General features: G+C 38.1%; 3 protein-coding genes across 5 annotated transcripts; 2 read left to right on the top strand and 1 right to left on the bottom strand.

The window, feature by feature from the left end:
* Nucleotides 1-1,540: 1,540 nt before the first annotated feature.
* On the bottom strand, nt 1,541-2,471 carry LOC134751816 (spherulin-2A-like). Its single transcript, XM_063687303.1, has one exon. The coding sequence runs from the start codon at nt 2,417-2,419 to the stop codon at nt 1,541-1,543; it is 879 nt and encodes a 292-aa protein (XP_063543373.1). The 5' UTR covers nt 2,420-2,471.
* A 4,353-nt stretch (nt 2,472-6,824) lies between these two features.
* Nucleotides 6,825-7,807, top strand: LOC134751742 (spherulin-2A-like). Its single transcript, XM_063687187.1, has one exon. It carries the CDS (start codon nt 6,870-6,872, stop codon nt 7,779-7,781), a length of 912 nt encoding a protein of 303 aa, XP_063543257.1. The 5' UTR covers nt 6,825-6,869; the 3' UTR covers nt 7,782-7,807.
* A 473-nt stretch (nt 7,808-8,280) lies between these two features.
* Nucleotides 8,281-16,167, top strand: LOC134751838 (lysophosphatidylserine lipase ABHD12-like). 3 transcript variants are annotated; one of them, XM_063687337.1, is made up of 11 exons: nt 8,281-8,417; nt 8,613-8,664; nt 9,986-10,104; nt 10,528-10,641; nt 11,200-11,340; nt 11,741-11,833; nt 12,750-12,884; nt 13,788-13,939; nt 14,584-14,751; nt 15,382-15,509; nt 15,629-16,164. In XM_063687337.1, the coding sequence occupies exons 2-11, from the start codon at nt 8,621-8,623 to the stop codon at nt 15,660-15,662; spliced, it is 1,128 nt and encodes a 375-aa protein (XP_063543407.1). In that variant the 5' UTR covers nt 8,281-8,417; nt 8,613-8,620; the 3' UTR covers nt 15,663-16,164. The 3 variants fall into 3 exon arrangements, with proteins under 3 accessions (XP_063543407.1, XP_063543406.1, XP_063543408.1); XM_063687336.1 differs by lacking the exon at nt 8,613-8,664 and adding an exon at nt 8,719-8,762 and having other exon boundaries at nt 8,286-8,417; nt 15,629-16,167; XM_063687338.1 differs by lacking the exon at nt 8,613-8,664 and having other exon boundaries at nt 8,287-8,417; nt 15,629-16,166.
* Nucleotides 16,168-16,616: the final 449 nt, after the last annotated feature.

Below are 16,616 nucleotides of genomic sequence, written 5' to 3' on the forward strand. Positions count from 1 at the left end.
CGCGAAACCGCGAACGCGAGTGTGGAGTCTAGTTCGCTAATCAGCGAAATCGACTCCACACTCGCGTTCGCGGCTTCGCGTCGCGTAGTCTGGAGCGCGCTTAAGGTGTAAGAGCATACATATATTTTTGGAACTTTGGAAATGTTTATATATTTATGCCCTTGATTGTACCTACACCAATTCCTAGTCAGTGAATTAGGGTATAGGTATAATAGGTATCGAAGGTCCGGTATCCTCTCACACATGAATGTACCTCAATGTGGCTTCCGCGGTAATCACTTAGCCCAGTTACAGGTGTCTCCAAGGACGACCTAGCATAAACAAAACGCATAAGCTACACCACATCTTACCGCCTACCTCACTTTTATTGCTCTAGAAATTAGCCTGAAAATCGTTTGAGCTGGCTTCAAAAGCTCTTGTTTAATTACCAAATTAGATTTGCGTTTTGAACAAACCAGATCGTTTTATTTTAAGATCTACTTTCAATGATTTAAACGGTAAAGAAAATTGGTTATTGTAGAATGTTAGATGAGTTCTTACGGTGTGTATAAAACTTGTTACAAGGGAATAAAGTTGATTTTTGTTTGTTGATAGGAATAAGGATTGGTAAAATGTAAATAGTCATGCGTGAGCTTGCAATCCTGTATGTGGCATGTATGTGGATTGTGGACAATAGATGCACTAGATCGGGCCGGTGTTACGGGCGGTTAAGTTGATTGATGACTAACTGAGATTTTAACCTGTAGCTACTAGCTTTAAGATATAAAATGTAGGTATTATGATTCCCGAGATAAAAAGTAGGTACATTCCTTCTGCTGAAACAAAAAAAAATTATGTGTCCCTGTCCCTCGTAGCAGCAACATAACAAAAAATGTGCGGCGAAAGGAAAGATGTTATAACCCTTACAGCCTAACCTATAGGTACATTTCATTTTAGTTAGGTACCTATAGTTTGTCAACAACCACAAGACAACAAGTTGTAGACAAGAGGTTACCCAAACGTACAACATACAACTGATACAACCATGATTGCAAGTAGGTACCTTGATCATCCAGACATGTCATTAGTTACCTACTTAACCATCAGTTAACCCTACGCAACCGACCTTCATTAAATAAAAGGCCGTCTTGTCTCAGTTGAAAGCTTGTCCCAAATGAGTACAATCCGTTTAATGGCAGTAATAGATAACTTACGTAATCGAGGTCGATCCTACCCTAATACCGGTTATCCTTTTGTCCTAATGCACGCTAGGCTTTTTTTCCCCAAGTTTGTCTGCATAGACCTATTAATCATTATTTATAAATTTTAGTAAGTGATTAAAAACAAATATCAACAACAAAGTTTAATAAGTAAAGTCTGACAAGCATAGACCTAGCATTGACAAGCCATTTCGGTCAGTACCTAGAAAAAAGCGGCAAATTTTAAAAAAATTGCCGCCAAGGATAAATAAACGGTAATCGTCCCATAGATTTTTTTAATTTCGCGCCATTTTCTACTGACAAAGTTGTTTGACCGGGTATATTAATTAATATAGAAATCCTTACACCGGTAACCCTGTAGTTTTATCAAAAACTTTCAATGAAGCCTCAGAATAAAACCCAACTTTTATGTGCTCTGTCTCCGTTATCTCATTTTTCAATCCTCCGCTTTTAAAAACTTTCGTAATCGAAGGTCCCCAAAAATGGTGTCCATTGTGCCTACGTTTGAAATTTACAGCTAATTTTCCTCGCAATGTGGTTTTGTATACCACCTCAATTTCAAAATGGCTACGTTTGGCTGAAAGAACAGCTGTCACGGCCTGTCCCGGTGCCAATTCCGTTTCGACAGCACTAGTAGCTCCGACGGTTACCGATTCAGATTTGTCTTCGCTCTTCCCTAGAGTAGAGGTGTACGTCAGTCCTGTAGTACCGGATAATTTTGCAACCAAAACATTCAAATCGTATTGAACCTCTTGTGAAATGGAAACTTCTTGATTTTTAGACCAACTCGTTGATACTGTGTGTTCAATCGTCTGACTTATACCAGTGTTAACTTTGATGGTTTTGTTTGACGAATTTTCGAAATCATGTGACAATACTACGACTGGCTTCACTGTAACGTCACGTACCCTTGCAAATTTCACTGCTATTACTCTTGTAACTTGCTCCCAATTATACGTTTTATACAGGTCACCCCACGGTGTAGGCGATTTAAAATAGATATTGCTTGGTTTCTCGCCAAAATGAGTTTTGACAGCTTCTTTGAAGCTTTGACTTCTCAGATTAAAACGGTCAATGTCGAGAGCATTCACCACTTGAGAGTCCGATCCATCATATGAAATCGACACATTATTTATACCTGAATCAGTTCTTATATCTATAGATATTTTTGCACACACTGTTTTTAAAATAACACATAATAAAACCATTTTTATTTCCATATTATTAAAAATATGGTTTTAAAATTAAAACTGCGTATACAAATAAAATTAAACACGTAGTTACTTCCCGATTCTGAGTGTGACTGAATGAATATTTGTGTAGCCGCAATCTTTGACCCAATTATCTGTCCGTGGACAAAAAAAAACATAACGTTCCTTGTACCTTTTATAATAGTCTCCGAGGACTCCGAGTAATCGAATAACATACATAAGGAAAAAACCTTACATAAGGAGGACCTCCTCCTTTTTTTAAAGTCAGTTAAACATATATAATAGGTACTTAATTGAGTTTTGATTAAGGCACAACACAACCGCTTTTCGTTAACTAAAAAATTTAAAAATAAATACAAGGGATGTTTCCAGTTATTTGCTACTAACCCGGCATGGTTAGTAGCAAATAACTGAATGAATATTTATGTAGCCACAATCTTTGACCCAATTATCTGTCCGTGGAGAAAAAAACATAACGTTCCTTGTACCTTATAATAGTCTCCGAGTAATCGAATTACATAAGTGTACATAAGGAAAAAACAAACATTTCGACGAATTGAGAACCTCCTCCTTTTTAAAGTCAGTTAAACATATATAAAGGTACCTAATTATCGCAATTTTTGCGATAGGGAACTAAGCAAAATAGACTTTCCGTCAGATTGTAGTACTTGTGCCCATAGGTTGTGCTGTGATGTAGGTCACAAGTCGATTTTGAATAGCATGTACCTGTCGATTGTTAAAATACTTAGTGTAGGTGCTGAATATAGCTATGTTGAACCGAGACGTAGGAAGCCCAAATATGTGACGGGCTGGAACAAACATGTGAGCGACGCACATAGGGCGGCCAGAGTTTATTTTTTGAATTGGCTCGCATTTGGGAAACCCACTGCTGGGCCCATTTATAACAAAATGTGCGAAACCCGCCGGCTTTTCAAATCTAAATTAAAATATTGTCAAAAAAATCAAAAACAAATCAAGTTAGATATTATTGCGAAACACCACTCAAAAAAAGATTTTGGAAAATTTTGGAAAGAGACAAATAAATTAAATTTAGGCTCGGGTCGACCTGTGAGCGTCGGAGGTCTGCATGACCCCACGAGCATAGCCAATGCTTTCAGACAGCATTTTAAGGTTGAGTCGCCACTCGGACCATGCTCGAGGGCGAATGAGGAGGGTTGTCATAGTCAGGAGGTCTCGGTAAATTTCTCTGCCAAGGAGGTGTCCTCTATAATTAAGAGTATGGTCAGAGGTAAATCTCCCGGGTATGACAATCTTAGCATAGAGCACCTCAAATATGCGGGCAACCACCTGTCGAGAGTATTGGCAATGTTCTACAGCCTCTGTCTTAGTCATAGTTATTTACCGGATGAGCTGATGTACACTATAGTAGTCCCAATAGTTAAGAGTAAGACTGGAGATGCATCAGACACGAATAATTACAGGCCCATCTCATTGGCAACCGTGATTGCCAAGGTATTGGACACTCTGCTTGACAGGCAGCTGGACAGGCATGTTCGTCTACACGATGCGCAGTTTGGCTTTAGGTCGGGCCTATCCACGGAAAGTGCTGTTCTCTGCCTCAAGCGGACTGTCCAGTACTATACCTCCAGGAAAACACCGGTATTCGCATGCTTTCTGGATCTATCTAAGGCCTTTGATCTAGTGTGCTATAAAGTTCTATGGCGGAAAATGCAGCAAGTTGCCGGTCTTCCTGGTGAGGTAACCTCCCTTATTAAATATTGGTACCATACTCAGAAGAACAGTGTGAGATGGGCCGGTGTGTATTCGGAGGAGTACAGGTTGGAGTGCGGAGTGAGACAGGGGGGGATTTCGTCTCCTCGTCTTTTCAACCTGTACGTCAACGGATTGATTGAGGAGCTGAGTAGCGCCAATGTCGGATGTTCAGTTGACGGTGTTTTTATGAACAACTTCAGCTATGCAGACGACATGGTGTTGCTAGCGCCATCTTTAGGTGCTTTGCAAACCCTAATCGGTATCTGTGAGAGATACGCGGGGGCCCATGGACTCAGATATAACGCCAAGAAAAGCGAATTTCTAATTTTCAAGGCTGGAGCTAAAACATATGAGTCCCTGCCACCAATTACCTTATGTGGCACAAACCTGAGCAGAGTCAAGCATTTCAAATATCTGGGTCACTGGGTAACTGATGATCTCTGTGACAACATGGACATCGAGAGGGAGAGAAGGGCGCTGTCCGTCCGCTGCAATATGTTGGCACGTAGGTTTTCGGGGTGCACTAAGGAAGTTAAAGTAACTCTCTTTAGGGCATACTGTCAGTGCTTTTACACCTGTAACCTATGGGTCAATTATACGCAGAGGACGTACAGCGCTCTTCGTGTTCAATATAATGATGCCTTCAGGATGTTGCTCGGCCTTCGACGGAGGTGCAGTGCCTCGGGCATGTTTGCGGAGGCAAGCGTTGATGGCTTCCATGCGATTATAAGGAAACGCTGTGCCTCTCTGCTCGATAGGATGATACGGAGTCCGAACAGCATCCTGAGTGTGTTTGCTGGGAGGTGGGACTCACCGATGACGCGTAGATGGATCGGTCTGCACTCCAGCTTCGTTAATTATGATAGTTAGTGATAAAGGCATTGGACAATTTAATTTACAAATTATTAAATATATAACACTTATTCAATTCTGTTTAATTTCTAATTTATTTATATTCTATACATGACCAAATCTGATTAAATAATATAATAATTGTAATTTTATTAATTTTATATGTATAATTTTGCTGCTATTTTATGAATTATTCTAATTATTGACATGTCTATGATTATCATACTAGTAAAATTTTAAATTTTAATGGAATAGTAAATGTTTTATGTGTTGTAAATAAGTATGGCTCACCCGGTATTTAGTCCTAGCTCTAAGTTATTGATGTGCATGGTAGGTTTTAATTAATTGTACTTTTTAACATTAGTATTTAAGTTTTTCTTTTGTTACTAACACCTCTATGGGCCATGCCTGAAAATAAATAATTATTTAATTTAATTTAATTGAGTTTTAATTAAGTCACAACACAACAGCTTTGACTTTGAGCTTGAACTTTGAACAGCTTTTCGTTAACTAAAAAATTAAAAATTAATACAAGGGATGTTTCCAGTTATTTAGTACTAACCATGCCGTGTTCACAGGTAGGGTAAGACCACCAGTGAATGAACACTTAAGCAATTATCCAAGTTTGAAAAATTATTTCTCAGCATTCATTAATAATTGGAATAATTAAATGCAATTTAATCAATCCTCATTTAATTAATAAGAAAGTAATTTCATCAAAAACTACCCAAAAACCTAATGAATGAACATAAAAACTAGTGAATAAACACCGTAAAACCCAGTGAATGAACATTATTTAGATCTTTTTAATCAGCATTAAATAAACACTGTTCTTATCTGGAATCTTATTTTTCCATACAAAACTTTTAAACCAAAAACACGTAAACTTCAAACGCCAGTCACATTCAAACTGGTCGAAAATAAATTTATCACGGGCTGCCATTGCATAGGAAATAGAGTTGTTAATACGAAAAAAAACTACAAGTGGTAGAAATTCGTATATTTCTTATTTTAGACAAAAAACTTAATATTGTTCATTTACTGGAGAGTTTACCCTATTCATGTTGCATTTTACATCAGTTGTTTCAAACACACACATTGCTATAATTATGATGACTGCTTGATCTTGACCTTTCCCGACATAATATGATAAGTTGATAAAGTTTGTAGTAAACAATCGGCTTGTTTTTACTAATAAAATAAAAGTGGTTTCATCGGTGTATGTGTGTGTAAATATAAAATTGATCTTGTGTTAATCTTTTCCTGCTACGATAATAATTACATAATGCTTATTTCTCACGGAAACGTGTACCCGGGATGTACCAGCCTGGTAATCAAATCCGGGTACCCCTCGATATCCTGTTAAGTACGTTAACCATCTCAACTCTATTTTTTGCAAAGACATGAAGTACGAGCACCTGACTAACTGAACATGTTCGGCAGACGTACCCTGCTCTGACCTGGTGGCCTTCATGTCCATATCCTAGCTGCCGATTTTGTAACGCAGTTCGGATTATATATTATTTCTTAACTTTTTGATTCATTGTACATAAATAAGTCATATTTGAATGTAGAACTCAAAAAGTTGTTGGCAACTTGCTATTACCATTTTTCTATTAAAAAATTAAAGTATCGTATTTTAAGTATTGGTTATTTTGGCATTTTATGTATAAATGAAAAAATGCAGATGAACTCTGAAGAAAAAATCTTTAATAATAGTCAAGCAAACCAATGTCATAACTAGTAGTTTATAGATTAAAAGCAAGGATTTTGTTATACGTGATAAAATAATTACGCTCTTAAATAAAATGTTATCAGTTACTTACTGCAGTTGCTTCGTTTGATACTTGACGCATATTATAAAAAAGTGGTAATGTTGTTTCAGGCACCAGTGTTATTAATAATTGTTCCTTTAATGGTAGAAGCCAGACTGACTATAAACATAACAGTGGCGTCGCATAAGAAAAACATCATGGTCAAGACATCAGGTGCTGACTTAAAACTTATAACAGAGCAAGAAATACCTATGTTTAATTTTACTGATTTAAATGTAAATAGAGGATTCCGAGTTGAACTTGGTAAAGTACCTGACAATTATTTTCTAAAAGATCCTACGTTGTATGATGACTTATTTAAACAGTTTGAATGGGACCAAGTAAGAAGAAAAGTGTATATAAAAAACATTGATGTACAAGAAACTGTGTCCAGTGATGTTGTTCTAAAAGTGCATAAATTCATTAATAACTCCACAGCACCTATGCATTTCAATATGAGCAGTTACGTCAAAGTGGAAAACGTTATATACTCATCGTGGTCTAAAACGGGAGTACCTGAGGATGATATTTATTATGACCTTATCATTCACTTAAATAATAATCATTTTACATACGCCAATAAATGGAGAGATGACCAAATAAGAAGTAGATATTTAAATGTCGGATTGACTGAAAAAGGTCAGTTCGTAGTGGATCCATACACATCTGTCACCATGAGACTATCGGCACATAAAACAATTGTGTTAGTTAAAATTGTGTACGCTGCACTTCTGACAGGCCAGGTCATAGGTGATTACCAAAATTTATATGGGAAATACCATTTTTATGCGCCGTCTGTGAAAAATATAATGAAAGCTGCAAGTTTGAAGAATGAAATAATTACGACAGAACTTGTGGAGATAAGATGTTTTACAACGCCTAAGCTTGATTTATTTGATGAAAATGGCGGTAAAGTGAATATAGTGAGGCCGCCAGTGGCTTTGCGCACTATAAAAAAAAGTCGTGTATAATTTCCATTTCAGTAAGCTATAAACTGGAACTGGACTATACAGTCTGGCTGACCACAAATTCGACACTAAAGTTCGGAGCTTATCCGTATAAGTTTCGATTTCGCACCTTTTTATGGATATGTTTGGCCCGTCTGTATTTTTATTGTTGTAAATACCTACTAATGTCATTAAACAATTTGCGAAGAAAAATTGTCTAGCATTTCTATTTCTTGTTTTACATTTTAAACTAGGTAATAGGTACACGTGTTAATATAGACACATTTTATTATAACATTGCAGTTGGGTTGGGCAGATTGGGTTGTATAATCTAACTGACATTTCTCTATCTGAAAAGTAAAACGGACTATAAATGTATAATTAGTCTTATTTAAAGTAAATATTTTTATTAGTCACTGTTTCGGTAAAGTAATTAACCGGTATTTTTGAGTTCACATGATGACAACTCTATTTTTAACTGTCATGATGTCATCTGTCACTGTCATAATGCAATGAATTTAATCAAAAGTTCGAAGGTTCTTCGATAAATTACATCTATTCGCTGCCGATTTTGCATTGCACATTCAGTATTATTATAATAAATTAGATTCACAATTAAAGCTGCTACGTTTTCTCATGAAAATCACCAACCACTTCCATGTTAGTGTTACCGTACTTTGAGTGTGTAACTATTTTAGTTACTTTACGTTATTAGATTAATTTTAGATTTCTATTAGTTTTGCTGTTAATTATAACATTGCATGTCTGCAGCTTAATTATACACTTCGTATGTTAACTAACTTTCATTTCGGTCAAGTATTTGGTGTTTTTTAATTCAGTATTATCGATTTTTAGTGCGTAACATGTTAGACGGAATTTTGATCTGCGTGTGTCTTTACACTGCCGCGTAAGTTTTTTTTTTTATTATCTTTTGTAGTAAACTAAGGCACTTTTTTAACAGGCATGGCGACAAGTGCGATTGCCGAATATAGGTATATTAAATCGGTAAGTTATTGGTTAACTTAACACGGTGTTGCCTTGACTTTTCCTCTCATGAGTTTAATTTTAAAGACATACATGATGGGCGTAATAATATCATTTATTAACTTCAGAAATAAATCATGAGAAAACCGTTGTTTTTCAGTACTTATCAAACATATTAAAATGGTTTTACAAGATCATCATTAGAGTGATTTATCACAGTGCATTTACAGTGCAATGGCGTAATTGGCAATATGCCCTTGTTTATTACTCAATTCATGCATATGATTAGAATAATGCTTCTATTGTCTTTTCATGCATGTGATCAGGAAAACAATTCTCTATCCTTTATTGAATCTTCATTTGACAAATCAAAATTGCATTTGTCTGGGCAAGTTTTAATTTGTAGGACGCTAGAGGACAGGTGATACACTACACGTTGTAATGTATATCTCATCTATTGAAAACCTTAACACAAAAAATGCAAGGATTGAAGTGGGTCATGCCCTTTTGTAATAAACCAAGCACTTTATAATATAGGGTACTTCAAATGGTTCCTAAGTAAGTCTATGCATGTAAAACATTTTAACGAAAATAATATAGCATCGGACAAATATGAGGCTTATAAACTGAACCTTTATTTCTGTTATTTTCTTGGCAACACACTGGAACCTGACTACCTGACCATCATCAAAATCCTTTATAATATTCAGCATATTATATAACAGGGAATTACGCAATAACGTAATAATGTAGAACTCTGCATAAAGGGCGTTACTAGCACAATCACAGGGCCTACCGCGAAACACGAAAATCGGAAGTACGGTTTCTGCCTCTCTATCACTCTTGCCTATTCGATTGATAGAGAGGCAGATGACAAAATTTCGATATTTGCGTTTTGCGGTAGGCCATCTGTAAACAAACCGCCTTGATGCATCAATGTCATAGTGAAAACTTATCAAAAAACTGTTACTGTACGTATAAGTACTATACTACTGTATGTGTAAGTTACTCTATGGTTTAGTATGTGCACTAGTGCTGCACTCTGGCGGCAGAAAATTGCAGTACTACCAGGACATTTATCCTGTGCACTATTTTCCTTGTGAATTTCTCCTCTAGTTATACTTTACACAATAAAGTTTAAATAAATAAATTGTCATCATAGCATGCTGGAACAAAACTTCAACAGTTACATTTTCTGTCCCGTGCCCATCTCAGCATAACCCTCAACATTGTCTCTGGTGCAGGTTGCTTCTACTTGGAAGCGCGCTGACTGCGGGGTTACTTGTGGTCCATGTGGCCGTGGTGCCACTTGTCTTTCGCTACTCCAAGACCTTTCGCCGGAGCCTCATCTTTGCCAACTTTGGTATGTAACTGCAAAAGTCGAGTTATGTAACAAGTATGCCATAAATTATTTAGTACTATCGAGTTCTTTGCATTCATAATACAATACAATACAAATATTATTTATTGTGCACCATTAGCAAAAGAAACAGTACTAGTTGACAAATAAAGCATATAAATTAAATTATGGTGTTGTCAGTACCCATCTTGTGAGATGATGTGTAGGCTATGGTGACCGCTTACCAACAATATGGGCCATATGGTTGTTTGCCATTGACAAGTATTAAAACAAAAGATGAGTCATGTTTAAGAAAGGTTTTAACAGTGTTTTATGTTTATCTTCTATCATTTTGGTGTAATGTCTTGAATTCCTTCACTTTTGAGCCTTTTTAGGGTTCTGTATGAACCAGGAAAAACACTTTTGAAAATATCGTTTGAATTCCAGTACAATGGCCTCTGCACATAGATCATGAAGACCCGGCGTCAAGCGGCATAGAGGGGGCACGGAACCTCAGCATTGAATACCAGTCTAAAGTCGATAACTGCACTATCAAAATTGGTAAGTAACATTTTAGTAACTTACTCATATGTTATTTGCTTTTGGGCAACACGTAAATATACTCCACATATTTGTTACACATATACCCAGTACAGACTTTATGGAGGAGCATTCCATCGTTACGTAAGGGACATTCTGACCCATTTTTCGACTTTCCGAGCCTGGTCTTTTTCTGTTGGCTTGCCTTTTTATAGTGTAATATTGGTATCAGCTTGCTGCTTGTTTTCTCAATACTCTGTTTAATTTACTTTTACTATAATACGCAAGTCAACAAAGTAATTCGGAATTAAAGCAAAATTTTCGTAAGTGATTCGCATGCAAAATACGCCGATACAATGTCTACGATTGCATAAATAAAGAATTTTGTTAAAAAAAAATTGGATGAAAAACTTACCGTTTTCATGGAATGCCCCTGGACAAACAACCCAAGTGATTTATGTGATAATTTTAAACAAAAATAATATTCAATACATATTCAATGTACTTTATTGTATTTTTGTGTACAATGTTTTTGCAGTACAGTTATTGTCTAAGGATTGGGGACTCTTGTAATTTCAGGAATATGGCACATCCTCCCAAAGAGCGTGTACGAGCGCTTGAAGCAGCATTTTTCCGAGGGTTGCGACAAGGAACAGCTCCATAAACTGCTGGATGAGGAGCTGGCCAACTCCAAGACGCCCATCATGCTCTACTGCCATGGTAATTCTTTTTTGCTATTTGGGCTCTATTACTCTAGGGTAATTAGAGCGGTAGGACTGTGTGCCGATCGTAGCCTGGGGAAAATCCAGGACCCTTCCGCATCACACGAGACGGTTTTGCTACGCTGAAATACTCCTTAAGAGTTTTCGCTCCAGCGCAGAAGCAGATCAGTTGAGCGGTCTCAATCTGATCTCGGGGGTGTACAGGGAATCGAGCTAATGGGAGTTTTGTTGCTGGTTCGCTACAACTTAGCCTAGCCAAGAAGACTCCAAGAGTAGCAAAAATTAAATTATATTTCAACATGAATTTCAAGAAACTCGATAAATTATATTTCAACATGAATTTCAAACTCAATGAGAAGCTCACTGTAATGAATTGATTTGATTTATTTTGTTTTCAGGAAATTCTAATTCTCGAGCGGCATCGCACAGAATTCAGCTTTATAAGTTCTTTCAGGAGATGGAATTCCACACCATAGCCTTGGATTACAGAGGTAATATTAAGAACTGACAAGTTTTCCTTGAAACTTACTTAAATAAAGTGTATCTTCTACAAAATAGAATTGGGAAAGCTAAAGTAAAAGCAGTTTAAAGCAGGGCTCGGAACCGGTATTTTTTAAAAACCCCGAAATAGCCCAATATTTTGAATTATTTGATGCTCATTACGTAGGACTGAATCATGTATGTAGGAAACAATTTTACATTATTAAAACGTCCCATTAAAAATGAAATTATAAAGAAAAGAACGAAAAAGAACGTAATAATACCGGTATTTTTGTATGGAGCAAATACCGGTTTCCGACCCCTGGTTTAAAGAGTTATTGAGTTGATTTGAATACACAGTCAATTTATCTTTTCCAGTAATTTCATAGAAGACAGTACATACCATACAAAGGAATACGCACACTTAAAACAACGAAATGTTGGTTCATGGAATTGACTAGGGCACACATACAGGGTGGCTAAAAAATAAGTGCATTCCCGTTGCCAGGGAACTTTTGGGATTATACTGAGCAACTTTTACTATGGCACCAACCATGAAATCGCGAAACAATAATTTACCCTCCCATAGAAAATGGACCAGCCGAAATGTATGTAACAGCCAATATTTTTTTCGCGATTTCGGAGTTGGTCCCATAGTAAAAGTTGCTCAGTATAATCCCAAAACCTCCCTGGCAACGGGAATGCACTTAGTTTTTAGCCACCGTGTATATATGGAGTTTTTAAAGTCAATAATATGTTTGCTTGCATGATTGACGCGACAGTATCTCGCCGCGAGATAGACTACCCGTCTTTTACTAACTGTATGAATTAAAGGGGGACGGGTAGTCTATGTCGCGGCGAGATACTCTCGCGCCCTCGCGCCAATCATGTGCTAGCCCGGGTTGATTATTTATTTCTGTTTCGCAGGTTACGGAGACTCTACCAACATTCCTCCTAGTGAGAATGGGGTGGTAGAAGACTCTCTCATGGTGTATGAGTGGCTGCGAAACACCGTTGACAAAGGGCCTAAACCTAGCATTTTTGTATGGGGACATTCTTTAGGTAAAAAAAAAACAATAAAAATAGCAAAGTACGCGCGTATACCGAGGTACACGAGCGGCGTCTTTGTTCTATCGAATCAGAGCTCATTTAGGAAACACGAAAAACGATACTTAACCTTCTGAACGCTTTATGTCATAAACAAAAACGTCACTGTCTCGCCAAGATAACGGGCGCAAGCGAACGAATGTAAACTTTACTTGAAAATGTCAAGGTTACTTTGACACCGTCCGCCATAACACCTATAGTGGTCCTTGGCGCTGTGGGCACGACTAGTAACGACTACTTTAGGGGTTCTTGGCGTTCAAAGGGTTAACGAGGTAGCGCTACTCTAACCACCTCAGCCCCTCCATGAAGCCTGGCAATGTTTTCAGGTTGCTAGCTGCCTCTTTTAGTGTGCACGGAGTCCCTAAGTATTTCCTCCTGTACTTCTACCTGTTTTCATACATACATACATATAATCACGCCTATTTACCGGAGGGGTAGGCAGAGAACACGGATTTCCACTTGCTACGATCCTGACATACCTCTTTCGCTTCCTTCACTTTCATAACATTCCTCATACACGCTCGCCGGTTTAGGGTGCTCTTGACCTGGCCTTTCTTCAGGATTTCCCCGATCTGATCAGAGAAAGTCCGCCGAGGTCTGCCCCTTCCAACTCCCGTTTCTACCTCTCCCTTTTACACTCTCTTTGTTAGCCTTCTTTCACTCATTCTTTCCACGTGTCCAAACCATCTCAACATACCTTTCTCAATTTTTGTCACTACATCTTCGCTCAGTCCACACTTTTCCCTTATCACACTGTTCCTAATTCTAGACTGTTTTCAGTCTAGGATAATGTGTTATGTTGTTTCCTCTTCTTCCATGGAAGTGTGAAATGATAATAAAATAATTAAATATTTCCAGGCACGGGAATATCGTCGCATCTCCTGGGCAATCTGCCAGAATTGTCAACGGTACTTTTGGAGCGGTCCGCTTTACCGTTGCCTGATGGTCTGATCCTGGAAGCACCTTTTAATAACTTGGCGGATGAAGTGGCACACCATCCTTTGTCTAAGGTATAACTTTTTAGGGCTTTTTTTATACTACGTCGGTGGCAAACAAGCATACGGCCCGCCTGATGTTAAGCAGTCTCCGTAGCCTATGTACGCCTGCAACTCCAGAGGAGTTACATGCGCGTTGCCGACCCTAACACTCCGCAACCCCGTTGAGCTCTTTGAGGTTCCGTTGAGGTTCTCGTCGAGGTCAAAGGGTAAAAAGTTAAAAACGGGACCCTATTACTAAGACTCCGCTGTCCGTCCGTCTGTCTGTCCGTCTGTCTGTCACCAGGCTGTATCTCATGAACCGTGATAGCTAGACAGTTGAAATTTTCACAGATGATGTATTTCTGTTGTCGCTATAACAACAAATACTAAAACCAGAATGTTCCATTGTAGCTTCAAAACTATAATATGTTAACTGGAAGAGATCCCTCGAAGGGATAAGTTCGCCTTTGTACATCTTATTATTTGTAACATGTCATTTTTAATATGTATATTTGTACAATAAAGAGTTTACTACTACTATTACTATGTCAATTCGTTTTAATGACGCGGGTAACATACTAACGTGATTTTAACTGAGTTTGAATGAGGACATTTTGTTACTGAAAAAACATATTTAGCTTCAAGTATTTCAATAATTTTGTTGGTTTTCTTTTCAGCTAGTACAGTGGCTGCCCTACTACCAGCAAACGTTCGTATCGCAGTTTGTGTCCCGGCCCGAGCACTGTTTCCGCTCGGACGAGCATCTCGCTCGCACACGTTCCCTTCCCGTTCTAATTCTACATGCGAGGGATGACGTCATTGTGCCACATGTTGTTGGGGCTAAGGTGAGATAGATATACGGACGACAGAGACAGCACTGTTTCCGCTCGGACGAGCATCTCGCTCGCACACGCTCCCTTCCCGATCTAACACTCCATGCGAGGGATGACGTCATAGTACCATACGTGGTTGGGGCTAAGGTGAGATATTCAATATACGGAAGACAGAGACAGCATGGTTTCCGCTCGGACGTGCATCTCGCTCGCACACGTTCCCTTCCCGTTCTAATACTTCATGCGAGGGATGACGTAGTAGATTTTTTTTCAAAATTTTGATATAAAATTTCATTGCTACCTAACTTTTTTTTAAATTATGTAAAATTTCGACTCAATTGGTTGGGTACCAACATTACCGACACATGGTCATGGTCACCAAATAGTTTTTAATTTTTAAAGACAACTTTCATACAAACACATACAAACATTGCAAGTTAAATAAAGGCTACGTACTATACTGAAACACACCTAACTCTTTGCGTCTTCATTTTTTAAAATTTGCCGCCTTTTTCTACTAACAAGGTCGCTGTGTCATAATATATTACACTGTCTAACAAAAACGCGATTAAAGGTTTTAGTCCCATAGAAAGAGTTATTCAAACTTCACAAATTTTCAGTAAGCTTTGAATTTTTTTTCAGCTGTACGAATCAATCCGCCAATCGCGCGGCGAGAGCGACGCACCAGTCATTCTGCACTCGTACGACAAAAGCGAGAATCTCGGACACAAGTGGATTTGCAACGCTAAAGATTTACCAGAAATCGTAGGGTAAGTCCTCTCTATAGCCACACTCGCGTTTTGGTAAGAAAACTGATGAATGGAGTTAGCACTCTTTTCTTACTTATATTTCTCTATGGTTGTGGCTTAATATTTTCTTTTTTTGTCAGGAAATTCGTGGCAACTCATCGATCTTCGAAGTGAAAGTAAATTTAATAATATATCTTTATGCCGGGGCCGCACTAAAGGGAAAATCAAAAATCACTTGCGTTTCTATGTGTGAACGGCACGTCTGTACACGCGGCAGGCTTCATTGTGTGAGTAAGTTGCTTAAAAATAGTACTGAGCGGCCGGCAAAAGATCGGCAATCTGTTGTAGCGGGGCGAGGTAATTCGAGTCGGGGCGGGGCGGTGCGTGGCCGTTCTGTATGATAATACTATTACTTATTCTGTGACGGCGGGAGACGCCGTTGATTATCGAGATAATCCCAGTGTGGCCGTATGAAAAACGTCGAATTAACGCGAAAATTAACGCGTTTCCCGTTAATGTGGCCACAGCATTACGGTCACAAATGTCACTGAGCGGGTATTTATTTATTTAATTATTAAATATTAGCTTGTATAGTGCACCACTGGTAAGACATTAAGTACAATCAGTAGGTATCATTTCTATAATGAAATTTTGTTTTAGTCTGGTTTTGCTAATAGTAATGTATAGAGTTAGACCAAGATAAGTCTGCAGATATTTTAACAGCACACGCAGTGCCAGTGTTATTTACACGTCAATCAATCTTTAAGTAGTATGGCTCCATCGGTACTGTCGATGATTTCGCCAACGTCAAAGTGGGATCCACGTGGGATCGAATTAATATTTCTAGATTTTCTTCAGCCAGTGTACGGTAAATAAAATTATGGGCCTCTAGGGCTCTAGCCAGACACGGTTAGAGGTAGAAATACCAAATGCTCTTAGAGCACGACGTTGTTCGGTAGTTATTGTTGTTGTTGTCTCGTAAAACCGATAGCTGGATTTTACGAGAAGCACGTGGACTACCGGCCGTTGACTCCAAAATGGTGGTTAAACACGCTTTGAGATTAATTCTCCATTCACTGCACACTACCAAATTAGATTACTGTATAATAAAGCTATCGATATTACACT

Source organism: Cydia strobilella, chromosome 23, assembly GCF_947568885.1.
Source record: "Cydia strobilella chromosome 23, ilCydStro3.1, whole genome shotgun sequence".
Classification (NCBI taxonomy): Eukaryota; Metazoa; Arthropoda; class Insecta; order Lepidoptera; family Tortricidae; genus Cydia; species Cydia strobilella.

What these genes read in the sequence shown, in the direction of transcription:
- LOC134751838 (XM_063687336.1), top strand. Translation starts at nt 8,394, where the DNA reads ATGAAAATCACCAACCACTTCCAT. An exon ending in AATATAGGTATATTAAATCG is followed by an intron (nt 8,763 to 9,985) that starts GTAAGTTATTGG and finishes TCTCTGGTGCAG; the next exon opens with GTTGCTTCTACTTGGAAGCG. An exon ending in GATTTACCAGAAATCGTAGG is followed by an intron (nt 15,510 to 15,628) that starts GTAAGTCCTCTC and finishes TTTTTTTGTCAG; the next exon opens with GAAATTCGTGGCAACTCATC.
- LOC134751816 (XM_063687303.1), bottom strand. Translation starts at nt 2,419, where the DNA reads ATGGAAATAAAAATGGTTTTATTATGTGTTATTTTAAAAACAGTGTGT.
- LOC134751742 (XM_063687187.1), top strand. Translation starts at nt 6,870, where the DNA reads ATGTTGTTTCAGGCACCAGTGTTATTAATAATTGTTCCTTTAATGGTA.